Source organism: Oncorhynchus gorbuscha, linkage group LG05, assembly GCF_021184085.1.
Source record: "Oncorhynchus gorbuscha isolate QuinsamMale2020 ecotype Even-year linkage group LG05, OgorEven_v1.0, whole genome shotgun sequence".
In the NCBI taxonomy this organism is placed as follows: Eukaryota; Metazoa; Chordata; class Actinopteri; order Salmoniformes; family Salmonidae; genus Oncorhynchus; species Oncorhynchus gorbuscha.
In genome coordinates, this window is record NC_060177.1 from 30,915,237 (window position 1) to 30,936,272 (window position 21,036).

Genomic DNA, 21,036 nt, shown 5'->3' on the forward strand with positions numbered 1-21,036 from the left:
CTTTCCCCATCAGATAACCCTTTTTGGTTCCAGGTAGAACCCTTTTGGGTTCCATGTAGAAATATCTGCGGAAAGGGTTCTACCTGGAACCAAAAAGGGTTCTCCTATGGGGACACCTGAAGAACCCTTTTAGGTTCTAGATTGTTCCTAAGAGTGTAGGTCCACATGGAACACGACTCTTCCTATTGTTGTGCAGTGTCAGACAGAGGGGAACTAGAATGAACTGTGTGGGTTCAGATGAGTTAGGCCCCATGCCATAGATGACGAGACACACATTGAGTTATACATGTGTAACCATAGAAACAAGCTTCAGAAATGTTATTTTGAGGTAAAGAAGACTGACAGTTTTTTACTCTGTGTGACTAGGGTTTCCATTGGCGATGGACATTGCGTATTAGACCAGGGCTCAGAGTGTACTAACCCATTTCTGTGTCTGGATGTAAATGACAGATTCTCAATTGCTATGTCTGTCACCCATTGTTCATCGATTGCCATGGCAACACCACAGCTAGCACTATAAATAGGGAATGGCTAGCCTAGATTCAAATCAAATCAAAGTTTATTTGTCATGTGCGTCGAATACAACAGGTGTAGACCTTACAGTGAAATGCTTACTTACAGGCTCTAACCAATAGTGTGGGAAAAAAAGGTATGTGTGTGTGTGTGTGTGTGTGTGTGTGTGTGTGTGTGTGTGTGTGTGTGTGTGTGTGTGTGTGTGTGTGTGTGTGTGTGTGTGTGTGTGTGTGTGTGTGTGTGTGTGTGTGTGTGTGTGTGTGTGTGTGTGTGTGTGTGTGTGTGTGTGTGTGTGCGCGTGTGTGTGTGTGTGTGTGGGGGTAAGTAAAGAAATAAAACAACAGTAAAAATATATTTGAAAATAAGAGTAGCAAGGCTATATACAGACACCGGTTAGTCAGGCTTATTGAGGTAGTATCTACATGTAGGTATGGTTAAAGTGAGTATTCATATATGATGAACAGAGAGTAGCAGCAGCATAAAAGAGGGGTTGGTTGGGGGGGGCACACAATGCAAATAGTCCGGGTAACCACATGTTACCTGTTCAGAAGTGTTATGGCTTGGGGGTAAAAACTGTTGAGAAGCCTTTTTATCCTAGACTTGGCACTCCGGTACCGCTTGCCATGCAGTAGTAGAGAGAACAGTCTATGACTGGGTTGGCTGGGGTCTTTGACAATTTTTAGGGGTTCCTCTGACACCGCCTGGGGTAGAGGTCCTGGATGGCAGGCAGCTTTGCCGCAGTGATGTACTAGGCCGTACGCACTACCCTCTGAAGTGCCTTGCGGTCAGAGGCCGAGCAATTGCCGTACCAGGCAGTAATGCAACCGGTCAGGATGCTCTCGATGTTGCAGATCAATCAGATCAAGCTTTAACCGGCGATAGTAGACACCCGCATAGCAGATGTTTTGGCAGTGCCAGAAGTGGAACTGCATTGGAGCAGTCAAATTGGTGAGCCGCTGCTCTTGGATCATTGTCACGAAGCCTGTGTTCATAACAACTGGGAATTAGAAACTGGAAACTTGGAAATCTCAGACTTCAGTGCGTTCAAGACAACTGGGAACTCTGAAAAAAACGAGCTCCAACTGGGATTTAAAAAGTCATTTAGCTCAGAATTCCAACCCGACCTGAAGTTCACTGTTATGATTTGACCTCATATTTTTCCAAGTGGTCTTGAAGCACCATAAAACTCATGGTACCCTTAGCCAGCTCATACACTATATATGCAACGTATGTGGACACCCTTTCAAATGAGTGGATTTGGCTATTTCAGCCACATCCATTGCTGACAGGTTTATAAATTGAGCACACAGCCATGCAATCTCCATAGACAAACATTGGCATGGCCTTACTGAAGAGCTCAGTGACTTTCAACGTGGCACCGTCATAGGAAGCAACCTTTCCAACAAGTCAGTTTGTCAAATTTCTGCCCTGCTAGAGCTGCCCCGGTTAACTGTTAGTGCTGTTATTGTGAAGTGGAAACCTCTAGAAGCAACAACGACTTAGCCGCAAAGTGGGAGGCCACACAATTTCACAGAACGGGACCTCTGAGTGTTGAAGCGCATATCGTGTAAAAATCGAAAAAATCGTCTGTCGTCAGTTGCAACCCTCACTACCGAGTTCCAAACTGCCTCTGGAAGCATTGTCATCACAATAACTGTTCGTCGGGAGCTTCAAGGAATTGGTTTCCATGGCCTAAGATCACCATGCGCAATGCCAAGCGTCGGCGAGGAGGAATAATGGTCTGGGGCTGTTTTTCATGGTTCAGGCCCCTTAGTTCCAGTGAAGGGATATCTTAATGCTACAGCATACAATGACTTTCTAGACGATTCTGTGCTTCCAACTTTATGGACACAGTTTGGAGAAGGCCTTTTCCTGTTTCAGCATGACAATGCCCCCTGTGCACAAAACGAGTTCACTACAGAAATGGTTTGTCAAGATCGGTGTGGAAGAACTTGACTGGCCTGCATAGAGCACCGACCTCAACACCATTGAACACCTTTGGGATGAATAGGAACACCGACTGCGAGCCAGGCCTAATCACTCTACATCAGTGCCTGACCTCACTAATGCTCTTGTGACTGAATGGAAGCAAGTCCCCACAGCAATGTTACAACATCTAGTGGAAAGCCTTTCCAGATGAGTGGAGGTTGTTATAGCAGCAAAGGGTGGACCAACACCATATTATTGCCAATGGTTTTGGAATGAGATGTTTGACGAGTTGCTGTCCACATACTTTTAGTAATGTAGTGCATCTGTGTGAAGATGTATTCAGTGCTCTCGTCTGCATTAAAACCAAATATCGATCCAAGTTTGATTTGACAGCAGAGATGAGGTGCGCAGTGTCAACCACGCCCCCTGACTTTGAGAAGCTCCGACGTGATATGCATTAAGCACACCCATTTCATTAGTGGTGGTGAGAGAAGATAAATAAATTATGTCTGTCTAATTTGCAATTGACTGTCATAGCCCCGCATGAAAAATATGTAATGGTGTGTTGAGAAGACAATCAGAAATACTGTTAGAATGTTTTTCAAATGACTGCCATAGCCCCAAATCATTTTTGGTTGGGCTCGTGAGAATTTATCAGATATCAAAATGGGGTAGTGGGCCAAAAAAGTTTGGGAACCCCTACGTTAGAAATACAGGAAGAGAAAGGGTAGGCTATATAGAAATAATGACGCTCACATTCCAGTGTTCCAACTCGTAAGCAAGGCTGCATGGGATTTAAATAGATCTGATTGAATTGAGCCCTTCGACTTTGGTAGTTGGAGTTGGAGAGCCTCTGAGTCTACCCATGTTTGCTGTTCCTTACTGCCTGGCAGGCAGAGCAGGCTGTCCTGTTATAACTCACTGCTGACCTCTAACCCCTGCCTGGTCTTTATCACAGCTGTGAGGTTCCCTTCCTTCTGAGGATGATAACTGAAATGTAATGAGTTATGAATCAGCAAAACCCATCCCACCGTTCCGCTTCCGCTGCACAGGCAGTTGAACATCCTCAATGGACATTCCTTTGACGAGTCATAAGGGGGAAGTCCTAATTCTGGTGAGTTTTGTTTGAGGAAAATATATTGAGTGCAGGTCTCGAGTTACAAATCTTTTTTTCTGAAGTGCTCTACTTCGTATGAGTTGAGCATTTATTTTCTCAGACCGTTTGAAGTTTGGAACATCTCACGCTGGCTTGGTTTCAAAGCTTTAAATTGGACCCGTAGTTAGATAAATAGGTCTCTCTCCTCCCACATGTTTGCTTCTGAATGGTCAGTTTCAAATGATTTTTTTTTACACGAATGCCTGTTGGTTTATAGTGCTATAGACCAGGTGCTCTGGCTAAGCAAACTGCTAATGAAGGGCTCCCAGATCAACCAGATTCCCAAAACCAGAGTGTACGGTCACAGCGAGACACACATTCCCTCGCCTCTGACTCATGCGGTCAAGGGAACTGTTTACAGGCCCAGCCCTATATAGGGTCTCAGAGAAAGGGTTGTGGTCAAACCAAAATCACAGAGCTATGCTTGCTCCAGTACAGTTTTAAAAATGTATACTCCAACTCTGTGGAAGTGAGGGAATCCTCTGAAACTCTTCTGATTAAATCCACTCTGACCACATTCCCACAAACCCCTGCTTTTAAAATAAAACCCCTCTCACTATTCCAGACCTGATATAAATGTCCTCCAGTTATGGTATTTAAAAAAACTTAGCCTGGACTCAAAACCAGCCACTTAACTTGTATTAGTCTGTAATGGATAAGAACCCCTCACTTTGTGGAGGGATTGTAACGGGGGGGCAGTTTGTACACAGTTAAAGAGAAGGGGGAAGAGAGTGGGTGGGAATCAAAGAGGCAAGATACAGTATTCTTTCTAATGTATTCTAACATGTGTTTGTCATTCTGATAGCTTTGGTGTTGATATTGGTGTGGGTTGTACTTGAGTGATTTTGGGGGCGGTGTGAGCCACAGCTCAGCCCGGCTCTCTGGGTCAGAGGACATGTCCCTGTCAAAGACTGGTGCTGATTTATGGTCCTACGGTCGGGGACGGAGGGAGAGAGGAAGAGAGAGTGTAACTGACAGTTAGACTTACAGGTTATGTCGTTGTCTTTTGTTTGAATTGCTTATGTGTCCGCTGTGCGGGGGAAATTATAATACAAGCGGAACTACGTAGCTAATACTGTTGTAACGGGGATCCTTATTGTAGCAACACACTTTTGGAGGGAAGGCAACCCTGCGCTGCGTTAGCTAAGTTTTCATGTCATCGGGTGTAGTTCATAAAGGTTGAAGAGTGTATGTTAGGATGAAGTGTGAATTCATGCCAGAAATAATAAGTGTGAAGTTTGATTTCCTCCCTTCTGTAATAAGCAGCCGATGAGGTATTTTTTCCTTTATTCATGTGTTTAATCTGAACCCGTTATAACGCCGGTTAAACTGTTATGTATGTAAGCACTTCAGAGTTATACCAAGCTAATAAGTCACTCGTAAGATAAGGTTGTAAGAGTGTGCTTAACTGTATTTTTCATTGACCCTATAGTTCTCACGGAAGGTGATAATTCTAACTAAAACTACAGAATAAAGCCGCCAGTTAAAATCAAGGAACGGTTGTGCTCGTGGTTACTGAAGGGAGCTACAGAGAGAGACGGAGAAAGAGAGAGTGGGAGAGACCCGGATGGGGATATTGTACAGTGGGAGAGGGCAGGAGAAGAAAGAGTTGGAGAGAGTAAAGACAGAAAAAACAGCAAGAATAGAAAAGTGAGTGTGGGGAAGAGAAGAATCAGGAAGAGTATGAGGAAGAGCACCTGTTGGACAGTAGTGGATGTAGAAGAATTTTTGTTCGAGCCATCTGTTGCACGAGGACATCAAATCTCAGGAATCTCAGCTATAGAGACAGGAAGGAAGAGGATCATAGAACAGACAGTTTGAAGAGTGGCTGCTGCTTGTTCTGGCTTTGCCACAGCATCGATTCCTATAAAAGGACCATTGCTGCAGATCTAGCAGTGCTTCACTCTCTCATTCTCATCTCTCTCCTTGTCTTTACATTCTTAGGAAACAGGGTCCGAAAAGAGTTCTTTGGTTATCCCCATAGCAGAAACCTTTTTTTGTTCCAAGTAGAAACATTTTTGGTTCCATTTAGAACTCTTTCGGGTTCCTCTGTGGAAAGGGTTTTTACATGGAACCCAAAATGGTTCTGTGTTACCAAAAATGGTTCTCCTTTGGGGACAGCTGAAGAACCCTTTTAGGTTCTAGATAGCACCTTTTTTTCTAAGAGTATGTGTTTGCGAGTGAAGGTTGTGTGGGTTTACCTCAGATTGCAGTTCTCCCTCCAGCATGCCTTACCTTGCAGTGTAGATGGGCAGCGGTTGACTGCTACATATAGAACTGGGTCTTCTGTCAAGCATGTCTGTTCTTGCTCAGACATTATGAGAACAAACAGGGATGCAAATATTTCTTGTAGCTGAGAACGTCTTGAAAATGATGCACACGCTTCAATGTGATTCTGGATGGTCAGATAGCTAGCTACTATGACAAGCAGCTGCCACGTAGGGAATTGTAAGTGGCTCGTTACAGCTAGTTTTATCTTGTTCTTGATACCATGTCTTGTTATGAGGTAGTTTGACTGATGTCACGTCTATGCTAATATGGCAAAAATCCACTAGCTAGCTAACAAACAACTGTAACAATGTATTTGAGAGACAAGAAGTGCTCATTGTGCAACTTTATTAATGTTTTCAATAAACATTGGAGACGAAATGTAGTTAACATGTTTTCAATAATCTAAGCCAACCCTGTCTGTTTTGCTCCATAGCTTCTGCATCTCCTTCATGGGTCACATGGTTGTGGCTATTTCCCCTCTGCTGCTTCCCAAACTTCCCTCAGAACAAAAGAGCCACAGAGCCGTGGCCCTTTGGTGGAAAACTTTTACAGTGTGTTTATTGGGATGCCAAACAAGCTTCATTTAGTTTCCGCAAAAGAGAGAAAGTCTCGGGTCATTCAACTACACACACGCAAACATACGCCTTACACCCACATTTTGTACACACAAAAGGATTTTCATAAGAGCCCATAGTGTCAGAACAGGTGGTGAAAGGAAGAGAACTTTGTCTCTGCACTCCAACCCAACACACAAGTTACCACAAGCGCTCACACGATGAGTCACACACTCATTCACACATTCTTCCATGGTCGACCCTCATACTTACACAGCCGTGACATCTATTCATTCCCCGACTCTCCTTTCACCTATACCCTCCCATCTCTCATCTGCCTCTCTCCTCTCTGGGTAGTGGGGCCGGTAATAAATCAAAAGGGTGTGTCTATGCCTGCGGGGTGGATGGCGGCAGGGCAGGCTGACTCTGGGCTTTAAATAACCTGTATGTTTTTATATCCAGAGGGGAAACCCCATCAATAGTGGCCTCTACTCTCCCATCTGCTGCCCTCTCAAAGGCCTGTTACACACGGCTGAGTCGGCTGCCCTGTCAAAGGCCTCCTCCCTCCAGGTCTTCGCCGCCTTTCCCTCAGCTACTGCCTCACATGGTCTGCTCTGCTCCCTCCGTCGTTGTCCGAACTAAATGCCTCTCGCTCACCACATCATTCCCTATTCCTTATCAAGGCTGCCGCTTTTCCATCCCTCGGATCTCAGTAACCACATGGTCTATCCAGACACTGAAGCTGTCCATTTCCTTCACAAGTCTCGGCGTGCTGGGCTTCACGGTTTGTGAATGTGAATACTGACAATTCTACTTGTCTCCGGTTCTCTGTCTTTGTGTCTTTGCAAAATTCCATTACATAGCTGGAGGGAGTTAAGGCAATACAATTCACATCGTTATTCACGTCATATATTATCCATCACCTGTGTCCCGTTATGCAGTACCAATGATTCATGCTGCACAACATATTTAATATAGCAAGTTAACAATGATCCATGTGTCGTCATACAATCCATAGAAGCCATTTAATCAAGCACATAGGGTTCAGAATGGGAATTTTGCAATGACCCATCACACACGTTATTTTGACCTTCAGTCTAAGTTTTTCTTTGATCTTTCCAGTTTTTTATTGCTTTACCATTTCCTCACTGTTTTCCACCCCTCTTTTTCCTCAACCCTCTATCAGTGTGTGTCCTTGTAACGGTGCCAGATGTGACTGTTGGATAGCTGCAGTAACTCTGTTAAAGCGGCGATCCCAGGTGTCCACAGGCGCTATGTCCTGTACAGTGACAGGATGATAAAGTGTAGTGAGGAAGATTCAAGACAGGGAAATGACCAGCTGACCACAAACTCGAGCTCAGAATAACTCTGCCCTTCAGGAAGACAGCCGTCTAATGTTGTTACAGTGACAGGATGATAAAGTGTTATGGTCTAATGATTCAAGACAGAAATGACCAGTGACCACAAACTGCCCTTCAGGAAGACAGCCCTGGTTATAGGGAGGAGAGAAATGCATGTACAAGTGAATGATTGAAAGGGATGGGAGAGATTACGGTTAACATACTGTATATTGAGTTAAAGACAGCTCTGCTTCTCTTCATTAATTACTGTTCAGACTTTGCCAGACGTGCTGGATGGATGACAACACTGCAAGATCAATGTAGCCTGAAGGCAGCTAGCTTCTCACCCTCAGATCCTTGGTTATTGTTAGCAACAGAGACAATGTGATGTTATCCCTGTAGGCGGAAGAGCAGAGCCCTGTGGCCAGGTGCTGTGGTCATTAGCTGGCTGCTGCTGTTTAGTTATTCATGTATTCAGACTGCCTGCAGGGGGGCACTGCACATCACCTTCTATCGCACCCTAGTGAAACTTCCAAGACACAGCCATTATCCTGCAGATTAAGGTTCTCTCTCTGGGTTTACCTTTGGCTGACAAGTAAGAAAGTGAGAAATTGACAAGAAACACCAGTCTCAACGTCAACAGTAAAGAGGCGACTCCGGGATGCTGGCCTTCTAGGAAGAGTACCTCTGTCCAGTGTCTGTGTTTTTTTGCCAGTCTGAGATATGGCTTTTTCTTTGCAACTTTGCCTGGAAGGCCAGCATCCCGGAGTCGCCTCTTGGCTGTTGGCGTTGAGACTGGTGTTTTGCGGGTACTGTTTAATGAAGCTGCCAGTTGAGGACTTGTGAGGCGTCTGTTTCTCAAACTAGACACTCTAACGTACTTGTCCATTTGCTCAGTTGTGCACCGGGGCCATCCACTCCTCTTTCTATTCTGGTTAGAACCAGTACACAGCGTTGTACGAGATCTTCAGTTTCTTGGCAATTTCTCGCATGGAATAGCCTTTATTTCTCAGAACAAGAATAAACTGACGAGTTTCAGAAGAAAGTTATTTGTTTCTGGCTATTTTGAGCCTGTAATCGAGCCCACAAATGCTGATGCTCCTGATACTCAACTAGTCTAAAGAAGGCCAGTTGTATTGCTTCTTTAATCAGGACAACAGTTTTCAGCTGTGCTAACATAATTGCAAAAGGGCTTTCTAATGATCAATTAGCCTTTTAAAATTCTAAACATGGATTAGCTAACACAACATGTCATTGGAACACAGGAGTGATGGTTGCTGGTAAGGGGCCTTTGTATGCCTATGTAGATATTCCATCAAAAATCTGCCGTTTCCAGCTACTAGTCATTTACAACATTAACAATGTCTACACTGTATTTCTGATGAATTTGATGTTATTTAAATGGACAAAAAATGTGCTTTTCTTTCACAAACAAGGATATTTCCAAGTGACCCCAAACTTTTGAACAGTGGTATACATGTATGTCCCCTTGGGCCCTTGAAAGTCATGGTTCTTTACTTCATTGATGATTAGTGTGGAAACATCCCCTCTGTGCCGTGTCCCTCTTGTGCCCTGACGCCAGCTAAAAGGATTAAAACAGCCAGCTTCTTCAGTCATCCTCATACCTGTCAGCTTCTATTCAGTTACTTTCCCCCGCAGTCACCGGCATCCTCCACACACACGCACGCACACACATGCACACACACACACAGTCTTGTATAACTAAAGTCCTATTCAGTCCTATTTTCCCTAACCACAAACTAACCCTAACCTTAACCCCAAAACCTAACCTCAACCCTAACCCTAAAACGAACCCTAGCTCCTAACCCTGAACCTAGTTCTAACCATAACATTAATTCTAACCTTACCCCTAAACCCCCTAGATTAGAGGTCTGTTACGACTTTCGCCGAAGTCGGCTCCTCTCCTTGTTCGGGCGGCGTTCGGCGGTCGACGTCACCGGCTTTCTAGCCATCGCCGCTCCATTTTTCATGTATCCATTTGTTTTCTCTTGTTCCCTGCACACCTGGTTTTCATTCCCCAATCAATTCATATGTATTTATTCCTTTCTTCCCCATCATGTCTTTGTGTAGGATTGTTTGTGTTACGTGTATTTTGATATTGTGGATATTGTTACGTGCATTACTTTTTGTTCCGTGTTTTGGGCACATTTTCTGTTACTTTGTGCTGTCATTTTGACCAGAATAGAAAGTGCGCCTGTTCACTACACTCTGCTCTCCTGCACCTGACTTCACCTTCAATACACACTCCGAACAAGGTCAACCGATTATGATTTTTTACCAATTATTGGAGGTACAAAAAAAGATTGATCAGCCGATTTCTATATATATTTGTTATAATAACAATTACAACAATACTGAATTAACAATTAACACTTTTATTTTAACTTAATATAATACATCAATAAAATCTATTTAATCTCAAATAAATAATGAAACATGTTCAATTTGGTTTAAATAATGCAAAAACAAAGTGTTGGAGAAGAAAGTAAAAGTGCAATATGTGCCATGTAAAAAAGCTAACGTTTAAGTTCCTCGTTCAGAACATGAGAACATATGAAAGCTGGTGGTTCCTTTTAACATGTGTCACGATCATTGGAGTGAATGGACCAAGTTACAGCGTACTTAGAGTTCCACATGTTTAAAAAAATATGAAATGCACCAAAACCGAAATGTGATATTCTGGGCTGCTCACAGGCAGCTACACAAAAACAAGATCCCACAAACAACAGGTGGGAAAAGGCTGCCTAAATATGATCCCGAATCAGAGACAACGATAGACAGCTGCCTCTGATTGGGAACCATACCAGGCCAACAAAGAAATAGAAAACATAGATTGCCGACTCTAGTCACAACCTAACCTAAACAAATAGATAATTAAAAAGAGCTCTAAGGTCAGGGCATGACAACATAAGTCTTCAATATTACCAGGTAAGAAGTTTTAGGTTGCAGTTATTATAGGACTATTTCTCTCTATACCATTTGTATTTAATTTACCTTTGACTATTGGATGTTCTAATAGGTACTTTAGTATTGCCAGCCTAATCTCGGGAGTTGATAGGCTTTAAGTCATACACAGTCCAATACTTGAAGCATTGCAAAGTGCTGTTTGAATGAATGCTTACAAGCCTGCTGCTGCCTACCACCACTCAGTCAGACTGCTCTATCAAATCATAGACTTAATTCTAATATAATAACACACAGAAATATGAGCCTTAGGTCATTAATATGGTCTAATCTGGAAACGTATCATTTCGAAAACAAAACTGAATTCTTTCAGTGAAATTCGGAACCATTCCATATTTTATCTAACGGGTGGCATCCATAAGTCTAAATATTCCTGTTACATTGCACAACCTTCAATTTTATGTCATAATTACGTAAAATTCTGGCAAATTAGTTCGCAACGAGCCAGGCGGCCCAAACTGTTGCATATACCTTGACTTTGCGTGCAATGAACGCAAGAGAAGTGACACAATTTCCCTAGATATAATATTGCCTGCTAACCTGGATTTATTTTAACTAAATATGCAGGTTTTAAAAAAATACTTGTGTATTGATTTTAAGAAAGGCATTTATGTTTATGGTTAGGTACATTCGTGCAATGATTGTGCTTTTTATGCAAATGCGCTTTTGTTAAATCATCCCCCGTTTGGCGAAGTTGGCTGTCTTTGTTAAGAAGAAAAAGTCTTCGCACAGTTCGCAACGAGCCAGGCGGCCCAAACTGCTGCATATAGCCTGACTCTGTTGCACAGAACGCAAGAGAAGTGACACAATTTCCCTAGTTAAAAGAAATTCATGTTAGCAAGCAATATTAACTAAATATGCAGGTTTAAAAATATATACTTGTGTATTGATTTTAAGAAAGGCGTCAATGTTTATGGTTAGGTACACATTGGTGCAATGACAGCGCTTTTTTCACGAATGCGCTTGTTAAATCACCCATTTGGCGAGGTAGGCTGATGATTCAATGATAAATTCACAGCCACCGCATCGATTATATGCGACGCAGGACAAGCTAGATAAACTAGTAATATCATCAACCATGTGTAGTTAACTAGTGATTATGTTAAGATTGATTGTTTTTTATAAGATACGTTTAATGCTAGCTATCACCTTACCTTGGCTCCTTGCTGCACTCGCATAACAGGTAGTCAGCCTGCCACGCAGTCTCCTCGTGGAGTACATTGTAATCGGCCATGATAGGTGTCCAAAAATGCAGATTACCGATTGTTATGAAAACTTGAAATCGGCCCTAATTAATCGGCCATTCCGATTAATCGGTCGGCCTCTACCCTAGATATAGCAATTGACCCTGTGGTGACTAATAAAATGTCACACATTAGTGTTGACCTTTAGGTCCTCAGTGAAAGCAAGCTTTAATTTTCTGTTATGTGCAGCAGTACCAGTCAGTCTCTGCAGTGCAGAAGGTCCCTCTCTTACCCTGGCTGTTACCATTGGACCCTGAATGAGATGCAGACTCCACTTTCTCTGCTGGTCAGCTGTCCCCTGCCCTCTCATTGTCCCCATTCATCCTGCTGGGTGAGAACCCTATTAAGAGCACAGTCGCAACCAGGGCAGGTTGTTCGGGTCATTGATAGGTAGAAGATGGAAACTGCTATGCCAGCTGTGTGATACTCCGATCCTGATTCCTGCCCCCCCCCCTCCATTATCCAGGACCTCAACAGGAAACAAGAAGCCCTAAAATCCATGGATTGTTGTTATTTTACTGGAGTCTAGAATTGGGAGATTTTTGTTGCTTGCCAAAGCAGTTAAGCGCTACAGGCTAAGAGATTTTAATGAGCTATGACACTTTGTGTGTGGTATTTGGACAAGCATCACTGAGAAAATATGAATCAGAGACTGTTCATATGGTTTTAAGTCTCTAGTACTTACGTTTTGCAAAACGCTTCCCTCTGCGGTTGCTGTCTGTTGAAGATTTAATATCATGGTTGCAAGATGACCAAATCATGTCCCATTTTCCTGATGGTGTTGGATTTAACGTTAGTGAGCCCAAAGTCACGGTACAATGATTCTCCCCGTTGAATAACAGGAGCAAGATTAAAATGAACCAGAAAGCTCTCACTTCATCACTCCTGTATATATTTGGTGAGGCTATTGCTTGGTACTTGATGTGCTGTAGGGAAGTGAACTGTTTCCTCCTATGCTGAAGTGTTTGCCCCAGATAGTCTTGTCTTATCTACAGTAGCACCACTAACACAACATCTCAAAAGCACGTAGGGAAAGTGATAGCACTACTGCCATCTCAGATCTGGCCCTGTGGCTTTCTGCACGTCTCCGTAAGAAGATGCAGAGACAAGCACTCTGGTTAATAAGTACATGTTTGTCTCGTGTGTTATCAGATAAGAACGAATGAAGCGGTGAAGAAAAAAGAAGCTTTCCGTTTCACCGTGATGGAAGAGAGATATAAAAACACTTTCTCCGTCTGCGGTTGTAGACCCTAGGCTGCACAGCCTGTTTGTGTTATGCAGGTGAATGAGGACCCAAAAGCGACTTGGCGAAAACAGAGTTTTTAATCCAGTAAGATACTTAACAAAACAAAAGGCATAATACTACTCGTAAAGACGAGAACAGACTGGAGACTTGATCAAGAACTGCAGGTTGCCTCGGGAAGGCACTTGAACCTAGCAGACTCAGACACCTGCTCACCACACAGCATCTGAGGGAAACACGACACGACAGGGCAAAACATAGACACAGCACGGTGAATATAGACAAGGATCCGACAGGGCAGGAACGGAAAACAAGGAGAGAAATAGGGACTCTAATCAGGGAAAAGGATCGGGAACAGGTGTGGGAAGACTAAATGATTGATTAGGGGAATAGGAACAGCTGGGAGCAGGAACGGAACGATAGAGAGAAGAGAGAGCGAGAGAGTGAGAGAGGGAGGGGGAGAGAGAGGGATAGAAAGAGGGAAAGAACCTAATAAGACCAGCAGAGGGAAACGAATAGAAGGGGAAGCACAGGGACAAGACATGATAATTAATGACAAAACATGACAGTTTGGCTTCCTTTGGCAGTTTCAGGTGTAAAACCGCAAGGTGCTGTCGTGCAACTGGGACGCACGATACAGACTGTAACAACTAAAGCGGTTGTGCTTTTTGTGTAAAGATACTGTTTGTGTGTCTTGTTAAAAATACGAAAGTGCATTGGCCATGTAGCACCAGCTGCAGTGAATTATATTGTTCATTTCTCTCTTTCACTTGAATACAGTTGTTGAACTTTCTGCCTGCATCCTCTAAATTCTCAATTTCTGTCACTCTGTCTCTCCTCTATTTCTGATGGCAGAACACTGTTTTCTCACAGCAACACTAGGCTGTGTGTAGTGACAGCAATGTGTTCTTCCCCCCTAACCATTATACCCCACATAGTCTAGATGGAATAGAATTAGCATATACATGTCATGGTTGTCTTACAGTATAAATGGAATCAAACTTGATTTGAAGTGCATTTAAAATCGCAACACACGTTATAGTTAAACATATCTATTCATATTAGTTTCTGTTGCTTTGAGTGGGGGTACGTCTCTGTGGTAGTGTCCGGTGAAGGCTACTCTACTCTCTCTTTCTGCGTTTCATTTCTCAATATCCTGCAGCTATCGGCTGGATTCCACGTATCCCACATGAGCTTGGATCCTCCAGCTGGAACTAGTTTCAAGTGGAAGTTCCCCAGAGAAATTGGCTTATTTATAGAGGCATTTCATTTTGGGATCGCTGACCCATGATACCACTGTCTTGGAACAGATTGTATTGAAATACAAAAACTCTCAGCTCCAGCTTTTACTTTGTTCTTTCTTTTCTAGTTTTCAGTCTCTGTCCATCTCTTCTCTCCGGCTGGAGTCTTTTTGAAACTCGCTCCCATTCTCATTCTTTCACTCACCTGTTGTCGAGCCACGTTGATTTGCCCCACTTTTTTCTCTTGGACTTCGTTGACTAGACTTTTGTTTGTGCTTATTGTATCTGTCTGCAGTAGTCACTCAGTATTAGGATCACTTCCCGGTCCAATACCTTGATCCGCTCTTTGATGTTTCCCTACAAGACTCAGATCAGTGAATGTGAACAAATCAGAGGGAGACAACAGGTAGTCCATGCAAACCAATGAGATAATTCATAGAACATCAGCTGACCTTCTAGGTCATGGATGGGTCCGAAGATCAACTTGAACTTTTGATTGGCATGTTGACAAATGTTAGTCTGTCAGTCGGCTTTGATATTGTTGAGGTGGGTCTTTGATCATTATGTAGAGAGACGCAACAGCTTAGCCCTTTATCTCAGCACCCATACACACTCTGTGATATTCCAGAAACAGACACAAACACTCTTCACCCCTGACCTCTGAAATGAAGTGACAAGAAGAGCCTGTTGTGGTAAAGTCAACTGCGCTCCATAGAAATGTATGCATATTTCCTTTGTGTAACCACATTTAAGGGCAATATCTGCCTGTCTGTTTGTTTGAAAAAACATTTTTTTAGCAGACTGTTCAACCTCCTTTTACGCTCTAAGTAGACAGTTACAAAATAGACAATTCCTACACAGGAGTTCAAATGTATTTTCTTTGCAATCCTGATCCTGAAGAGCAACTCAGTGCTTGATTGATTCATTGAAGCCATACAGTACTGTCCTCTCCATGTAGGCCTAGTTGAAAACCACTGTATATGTACAGCGAAAACACCCAGGTGGCTTGTCCAGCTGCAGCCTTCAAAACCCTCTGTCTGTCAGCCAGACACAGACCAAACATTTCCCTTCTTATCTCCTCTGTACCAAAATGTAATCTCTTCCTGTCATCGTCTTTGGGTTTCTGCACTCTTCTTCTGTCCCTCCGTTTCATACTTTCTCTTATTCTTCTCTCATTCCTACTCTCGTTCTAACTTCCTGTCTGCGTCTGATGAGGTTCCGATTACAAACTTAACAAGAACCATGTATCAGCACTGTTTTCCTTTTTCTTTCCCTCACTCTCCCCCTCTCTGCTTTCTCGGTCTCCCTTTTGTATTAATAGCCCCGGTTCCTATGTGTTTTCACTTGGTTCAGTTCAGATTACATCCACAGTTAGCTGATAGATTAAGAGTTGTGTCTCGTTTTCCACTTTACCTTCTTATTTGCGGTAGCAGCCTCTTCACCTGTTCTCCTCTTCTTCCACATACTTATATATATATATATATGTTCACTTTTTGTCTCCATAAAAGCGTTCCATTTCCATGCGAGGGGACAACAGAAGTGGTCCTTCTGTAGCTCAGTTGGTAGAGCATGGCGCTTGTAACGCCAGGGTAGTGGGTTCGATCCCCGGGACCACCCATACGTAGAATGTATGCACACATGACTGTAAGTCGCTTTGGATAAAAGCGTCTGCTAAATGGCATATATATATATATATATAAATGGTTTGTGGTCCAGACAGAGCCACTGTGTGTGTTTCTGTGTATGTTGCTATCCCTGACTGATATGTCGTACAAAGGCGACAGGGCCCAAACCATCTCCCGCTCTGACTCTGTCGCTGCCTCCCTTTTAGAGAGCACGAGATAAGACTCTCAGAGGATAGTGTTCAGTGTAGGTGAGAAGAAGGAGGTTATCTCCTTCCCCTACTGGACTGCCTCAGCTGACTCCCACCACCATCTCTGAGCTGTAGCGTGAGCCCTGGTGCGGAGTGACAGAGTAAGCTAGTGAGAGAGGTGGGTGCCTACTAGGGGGGTTAGGCAGAGAGTTTATATGGAGGGGACATTAAAATGGCATGGCATAATGAGGTGTTATAGATCGTCCCCCACTGAAATCTTAATGAACATGAAATGGAGAATATGGATCACAAGGAGACTGCAGGCAGTGAAGGTGTTACATAGGTATATAATACATCTCTGACGGCACTGATCCCCGTCTTTCATATCATCTCCGTTGTGTTTGAGATTCCTGAAGATATCCACTAGTACAGAGAACAGTCAGAGACAGAGATGGTATTTTAGACAAGATCTTTGAGAGAATGCATGGTGAATGAGCGTCCCTCATACATTTGTTACTGACAGGAACTGGTGAGTTTACTGCTCAGTGTTTGGGACTAATGTGTTGGTCTATTACTGCAGAATCCTTGCTACGTTTATTCCACAATTTGCATCTTTGTACGTTTGGTGTGCCACGCTCGTAGCCTACGGTGGGTGTATTTTTATATTTAGTCTCTCTCATCAGCATATAAACAGCTTCCCTTAAGCCAGAGCAAATAATTATGGCTCAGCCATGCAATTGATCCATTACATGAGTCTCCCTCACACACACAGTGTTACAGGTCTGGTGTGATTAAGTTGCAGTAAACATGTCAGATACAGGCTCTGATGGTGATCAGGAGCGGGATTCTGCACTAGACTCCAGGCTCATCTCATGTTTTACACCCCAGAGAGTTGGGTTGGGGTGTTGATTTGAGAATTCATAAAGTTTTACACAAAAGTGCTCTCATTCTATTCAGTCGCCTCATTCTCATACATAGATAAACCATGCTGTCGCTGCCTCTGGGGATCGGAAATGTAATGATCAGAGTTTCCGTTTGGAAATGTATTCTAGCTGTTGTTGACAAGGGTCATGACCCTGCAAAAATGTGTCGTTTTATAGCAAATTTCTTGCAATTCTACACATATTGCCATAGGGCAGAGAGAAAATGTGCAGTTTTATCGCTAATCTCATGCTATTCTACACATTTTGTAATGAGGCCGAGAGACAATTTTGCAGTTTTACAGCTAATTTCCTGTAATTGTAAACATTTTTGCCATGGCTTATGACCTGTTCAAATCTGCCTTCCTGGGACTGTTGAGTGTGTGGTACTCTAGTGATGACCTGTTTGTAGAGTATTTTCATTCTGTCTTTCTGCATCATTTCCTTTCTGGCAACCGATTCATCGGTGTCTAGGGACTGCAAGTTGCCATGGTGTTAAGCCGAAGTCTAGAGTCTGGACATGCGTGAGGTCAATGGGTTTACTGGGTTGCCATGGTGCTAGTTGAAGCTTCGTTTCTCATCCTTGGCTGTTTGCAAATGACCTTTGCAACTTTCTTCAAGCTGTACTGGCTCTAGGTAATCTCTAAAGTGTGACCATTCGTCTGTAACCCCCTGTAACTGGCACCAGAACAGTATGAAGAGGATGGCCCATTGTATCTCGCCTACTCAGGCTGGTCCCAGAACATATTTCTGAACTCCACAGGGACACTGGACTTTATGTTACTCATTTATCGACCAGAGTGTTTTGCTGTGGCAGTTGATTGTCACAGAATAGGAGTAGACTAGAGCGTGTAAAAAATACTACTGTCAAAGGAAGTTGCACTGTACTGTCTAGGGCTGTGGAGGTCACGAAATTTCGTCAGCCAGTGATTGTCAAGCAAATAGCTGCCGGTCTCACTTTAATTAACATAAACACATTTCGCATCTCCTGGCTTCCACACATAGCCTGCAAGCCATTATAAAAAGTGAAATAAATCCATGTAATATAGTCTACACCTTCACAATAAATCCACTATTTATTTTAGACAGGTCTAAAGAAGCATGGTGAATAAAATGTGGTCTATTTCAGAAGAAAAGAATAGCACACTCTGATGTGGCTATGCCAAACGGTTGTGGGCTGTACTAGTTCATTTAGCAGACAAGATTTGCTTATAATTCCGTGGCATTATTTTATATTATTTTACAGTATATAAAATACAATTGAACAAAGCTGAATAAAATATAAATATTTTCTCCAAACGATTTGGGGGAGTGCACACATGCGACCATTCTGTGTTGAGAGGTTAACAAAGAATGAGGTACTCCTACAGTATATGCTTCATTTAGTTGTACTACAAACATTGGGCTATATGTTTTGATGTTTAATACATTGTAAGGCTGCATAATGAGACTCTAATGATGATTTGGGGGAAGAAAGTGTCTTGAAAGGCATGAGCTCTGCTTTGTTTTTCATTTGCTCAGGCTGAACACACTCCAATAGTCTCTCATTCACAATTTGACAAGCACTTAATAATGCCTCAAATGTCAAGGCTGCATCCCCTTTGTGGCCCGAAATGCACCCTAAACAAATCCATGCCTTTTGCTGGTCGCAGTGCTGCGTTGTGCCCTTCTCCTTGTGTGTGATGCGCAATCCGAAGCGTCTCTCCCTCACACGCCTCTCGGTCACATGATTGGGTCTTTGTCACAGGCTACAAGTTAAGACAGACACATTGGGGATGCAACTGCACACTTCCTTATCCAATTCCGAGGTGCATATTGAAAATATTTCTTCATCAGCCAACAAGATGAGTAGGCCTTTCAAGAACAGCAAAAGCACTAGCCTATGTCAATCTACTATCCCCCATAGTACAACATTTGAGGGTATTCTTTGGGACAGTTGTGGGATGGGATAGATCTCAAATGAATACAAACCATTTTATGCAATGTGGCTGATGCAACAGATCAGAACATTTAGCTTAAAATGTTGATAAACTATTAGGCCATTTCTTCACATTATAAGCGCAGCATTGCGCACATGGTAGTAGAATATAAGCGTTAATGTTCCATTAGCAGAACACCAGTGACCGCAAATGCAATTAAGCATGTAATGTTTTTATTATTTGCCCACTTTAGTTGAGATACAAACCTTATTAAAATATATAGGCCTTTTGGCTAGGCTACATGAGGTGTGTGACTATGATTCGAACAAGTAAAGAAAATAAAAGGTATTGTTTCATATGCTGGGCATCATTCACAAGCGATAATATAGAATTCACAAGTGATAGGCTAATATTGTCACCCATCAGACTATTCTTGATTCAATCTTGTTTTCACGTATTCTAAATAATATATGTGTGACATTTGTTATGATTTAGAATGGACCATTATCATGCACCTGTATTGAAATGGGCTGCGGGAATAAATGCTTGTCATCTACGCACTGAAATAGTGAATGGAGGATGCTTTTCCCCGTGGTTTATTTTCATGTCAACCAGGTAGGCTATAGTACTGTGGTAAATATAAGCAATGTGCTTAATATTAGGAAAGTTGAGAAATAAATATAGTAGACCTAGTCTATAGAAAGCTGGTGGAATCCTCCTCTTTTTTATCAGTGGCCATCACTCTGTTTTCTCACGCAATTGCATAGCCTATAGACATTTTACGCAACATGAGCTCATGGGCTCTCATGAAATGTTTGATTAGATTTTTGAATACATTTGCGTTGATGTCAGAGTGATTAGAGGGACAATAGACTGCTGAGTACCAGGCAGTTAGCAAGGTTTGTAGGCTACTAATGACCAGCAGCATCAAAGCTTGGAGAAGACTAAATACCGTGACTAAACGGTCATGTGGAATTTGGCTGTCTTCATGACTCGTGACCGCAGGTGTGGTGGTAATATGGTCACTGCAACAGCCCTAGTACTGTCCAACTAACCAGTGTCTCCGTTTTGTGTTTGAATCTGCAGGGAGCCAACTGAGTCAAGGCGACCATGCACTCCTGAGTGCACAGCATCGCTCGTGTTTCCTGCTTTTTCCTGGATCATCATCGGCTCAGTGATGAACCACACCCCTAGCCCCCACATGGCCGAGGCCGCTAAGTCCGGGGCGGGCCTGCTCTGTGGCCTGGGCCTGGGGCCGGACAGGGTCCGCTCTCCTGATAGCCTGACCCACACGCCCAGTCCCACGGGGGGCACCCCCAGCTCCAGCCCTCCCCTGCTGCTCTCCCCTGGCCTGGGCGAGTCTGGGGACTGGGAGAGCCGTGAGGAGCTACGTCTGAGGGAGCTGGAGGAGGCCAGGGCGCGAGCTGCCCAGATGGAGAAGACCATGCGCTGGTGGTCGGACTGCACGGCCAACTGGAGGGAGAAGTGGAGCAAGGTGCGCTCCGAGAGGAACCGGGCACGGGACGAGGTGCGGCAGCTCCGCCAGAGGCTGGACACCCTGACCAAGGAGCTGATGGGCGCACGTCGGGAGCGCCAAGAACTGGCCTCCGAGAACGAGACACTCAGACAGGAAGCACTGCGTCTCCGTGCTGACCAGGCCTCGCCCTCCCACGCCCCCTCAGCACCACCCACCACCCCACCCTCCTCCTCCTCACAGCCCCTTGTGGACAGCAAGCAGGACAGGGTGGGCGAGGGGCCCGGGTCACCAGAACAGGAACCAGTGAGAGATGTGGACATAGATAAACCTGACAGACAAAAGGTGGGAGAATGGTCACACACCTTAGTAACAAACAATGTCAGAGACACACTACAGTACTCTATAACCCAGCACAGATCTGAGCCAGGGGA

The 21,036-nt window shown here is 43.6% G+C and overlaps 1 protein-coding gene across 1 annotated transcript in view; it reads left to right on the forward strand.

Annotated features, from left to right (window-relative positions):
• Positions 1–21,036, forward strand: part of LOC124035833 (coiled-coil domain-containing protein 102A-like) — a 69,357-nt gene that overhangs the window by 13,098 nt on the left and 35,223 nt on the right. Inside the window, exon 2 of the mRNA XM_046349609.1 lies at positions 20,215–20,947. Coding sequence (XP_046205565.1) covers positions 20,306–20,947 — 642 coding nt within the window. The 5' untranslated portion in view covers positions 20,215–20,305. The remainder of the gene's footprint in view (positions 1–20,214; positions 20,948–21,036) is intronic.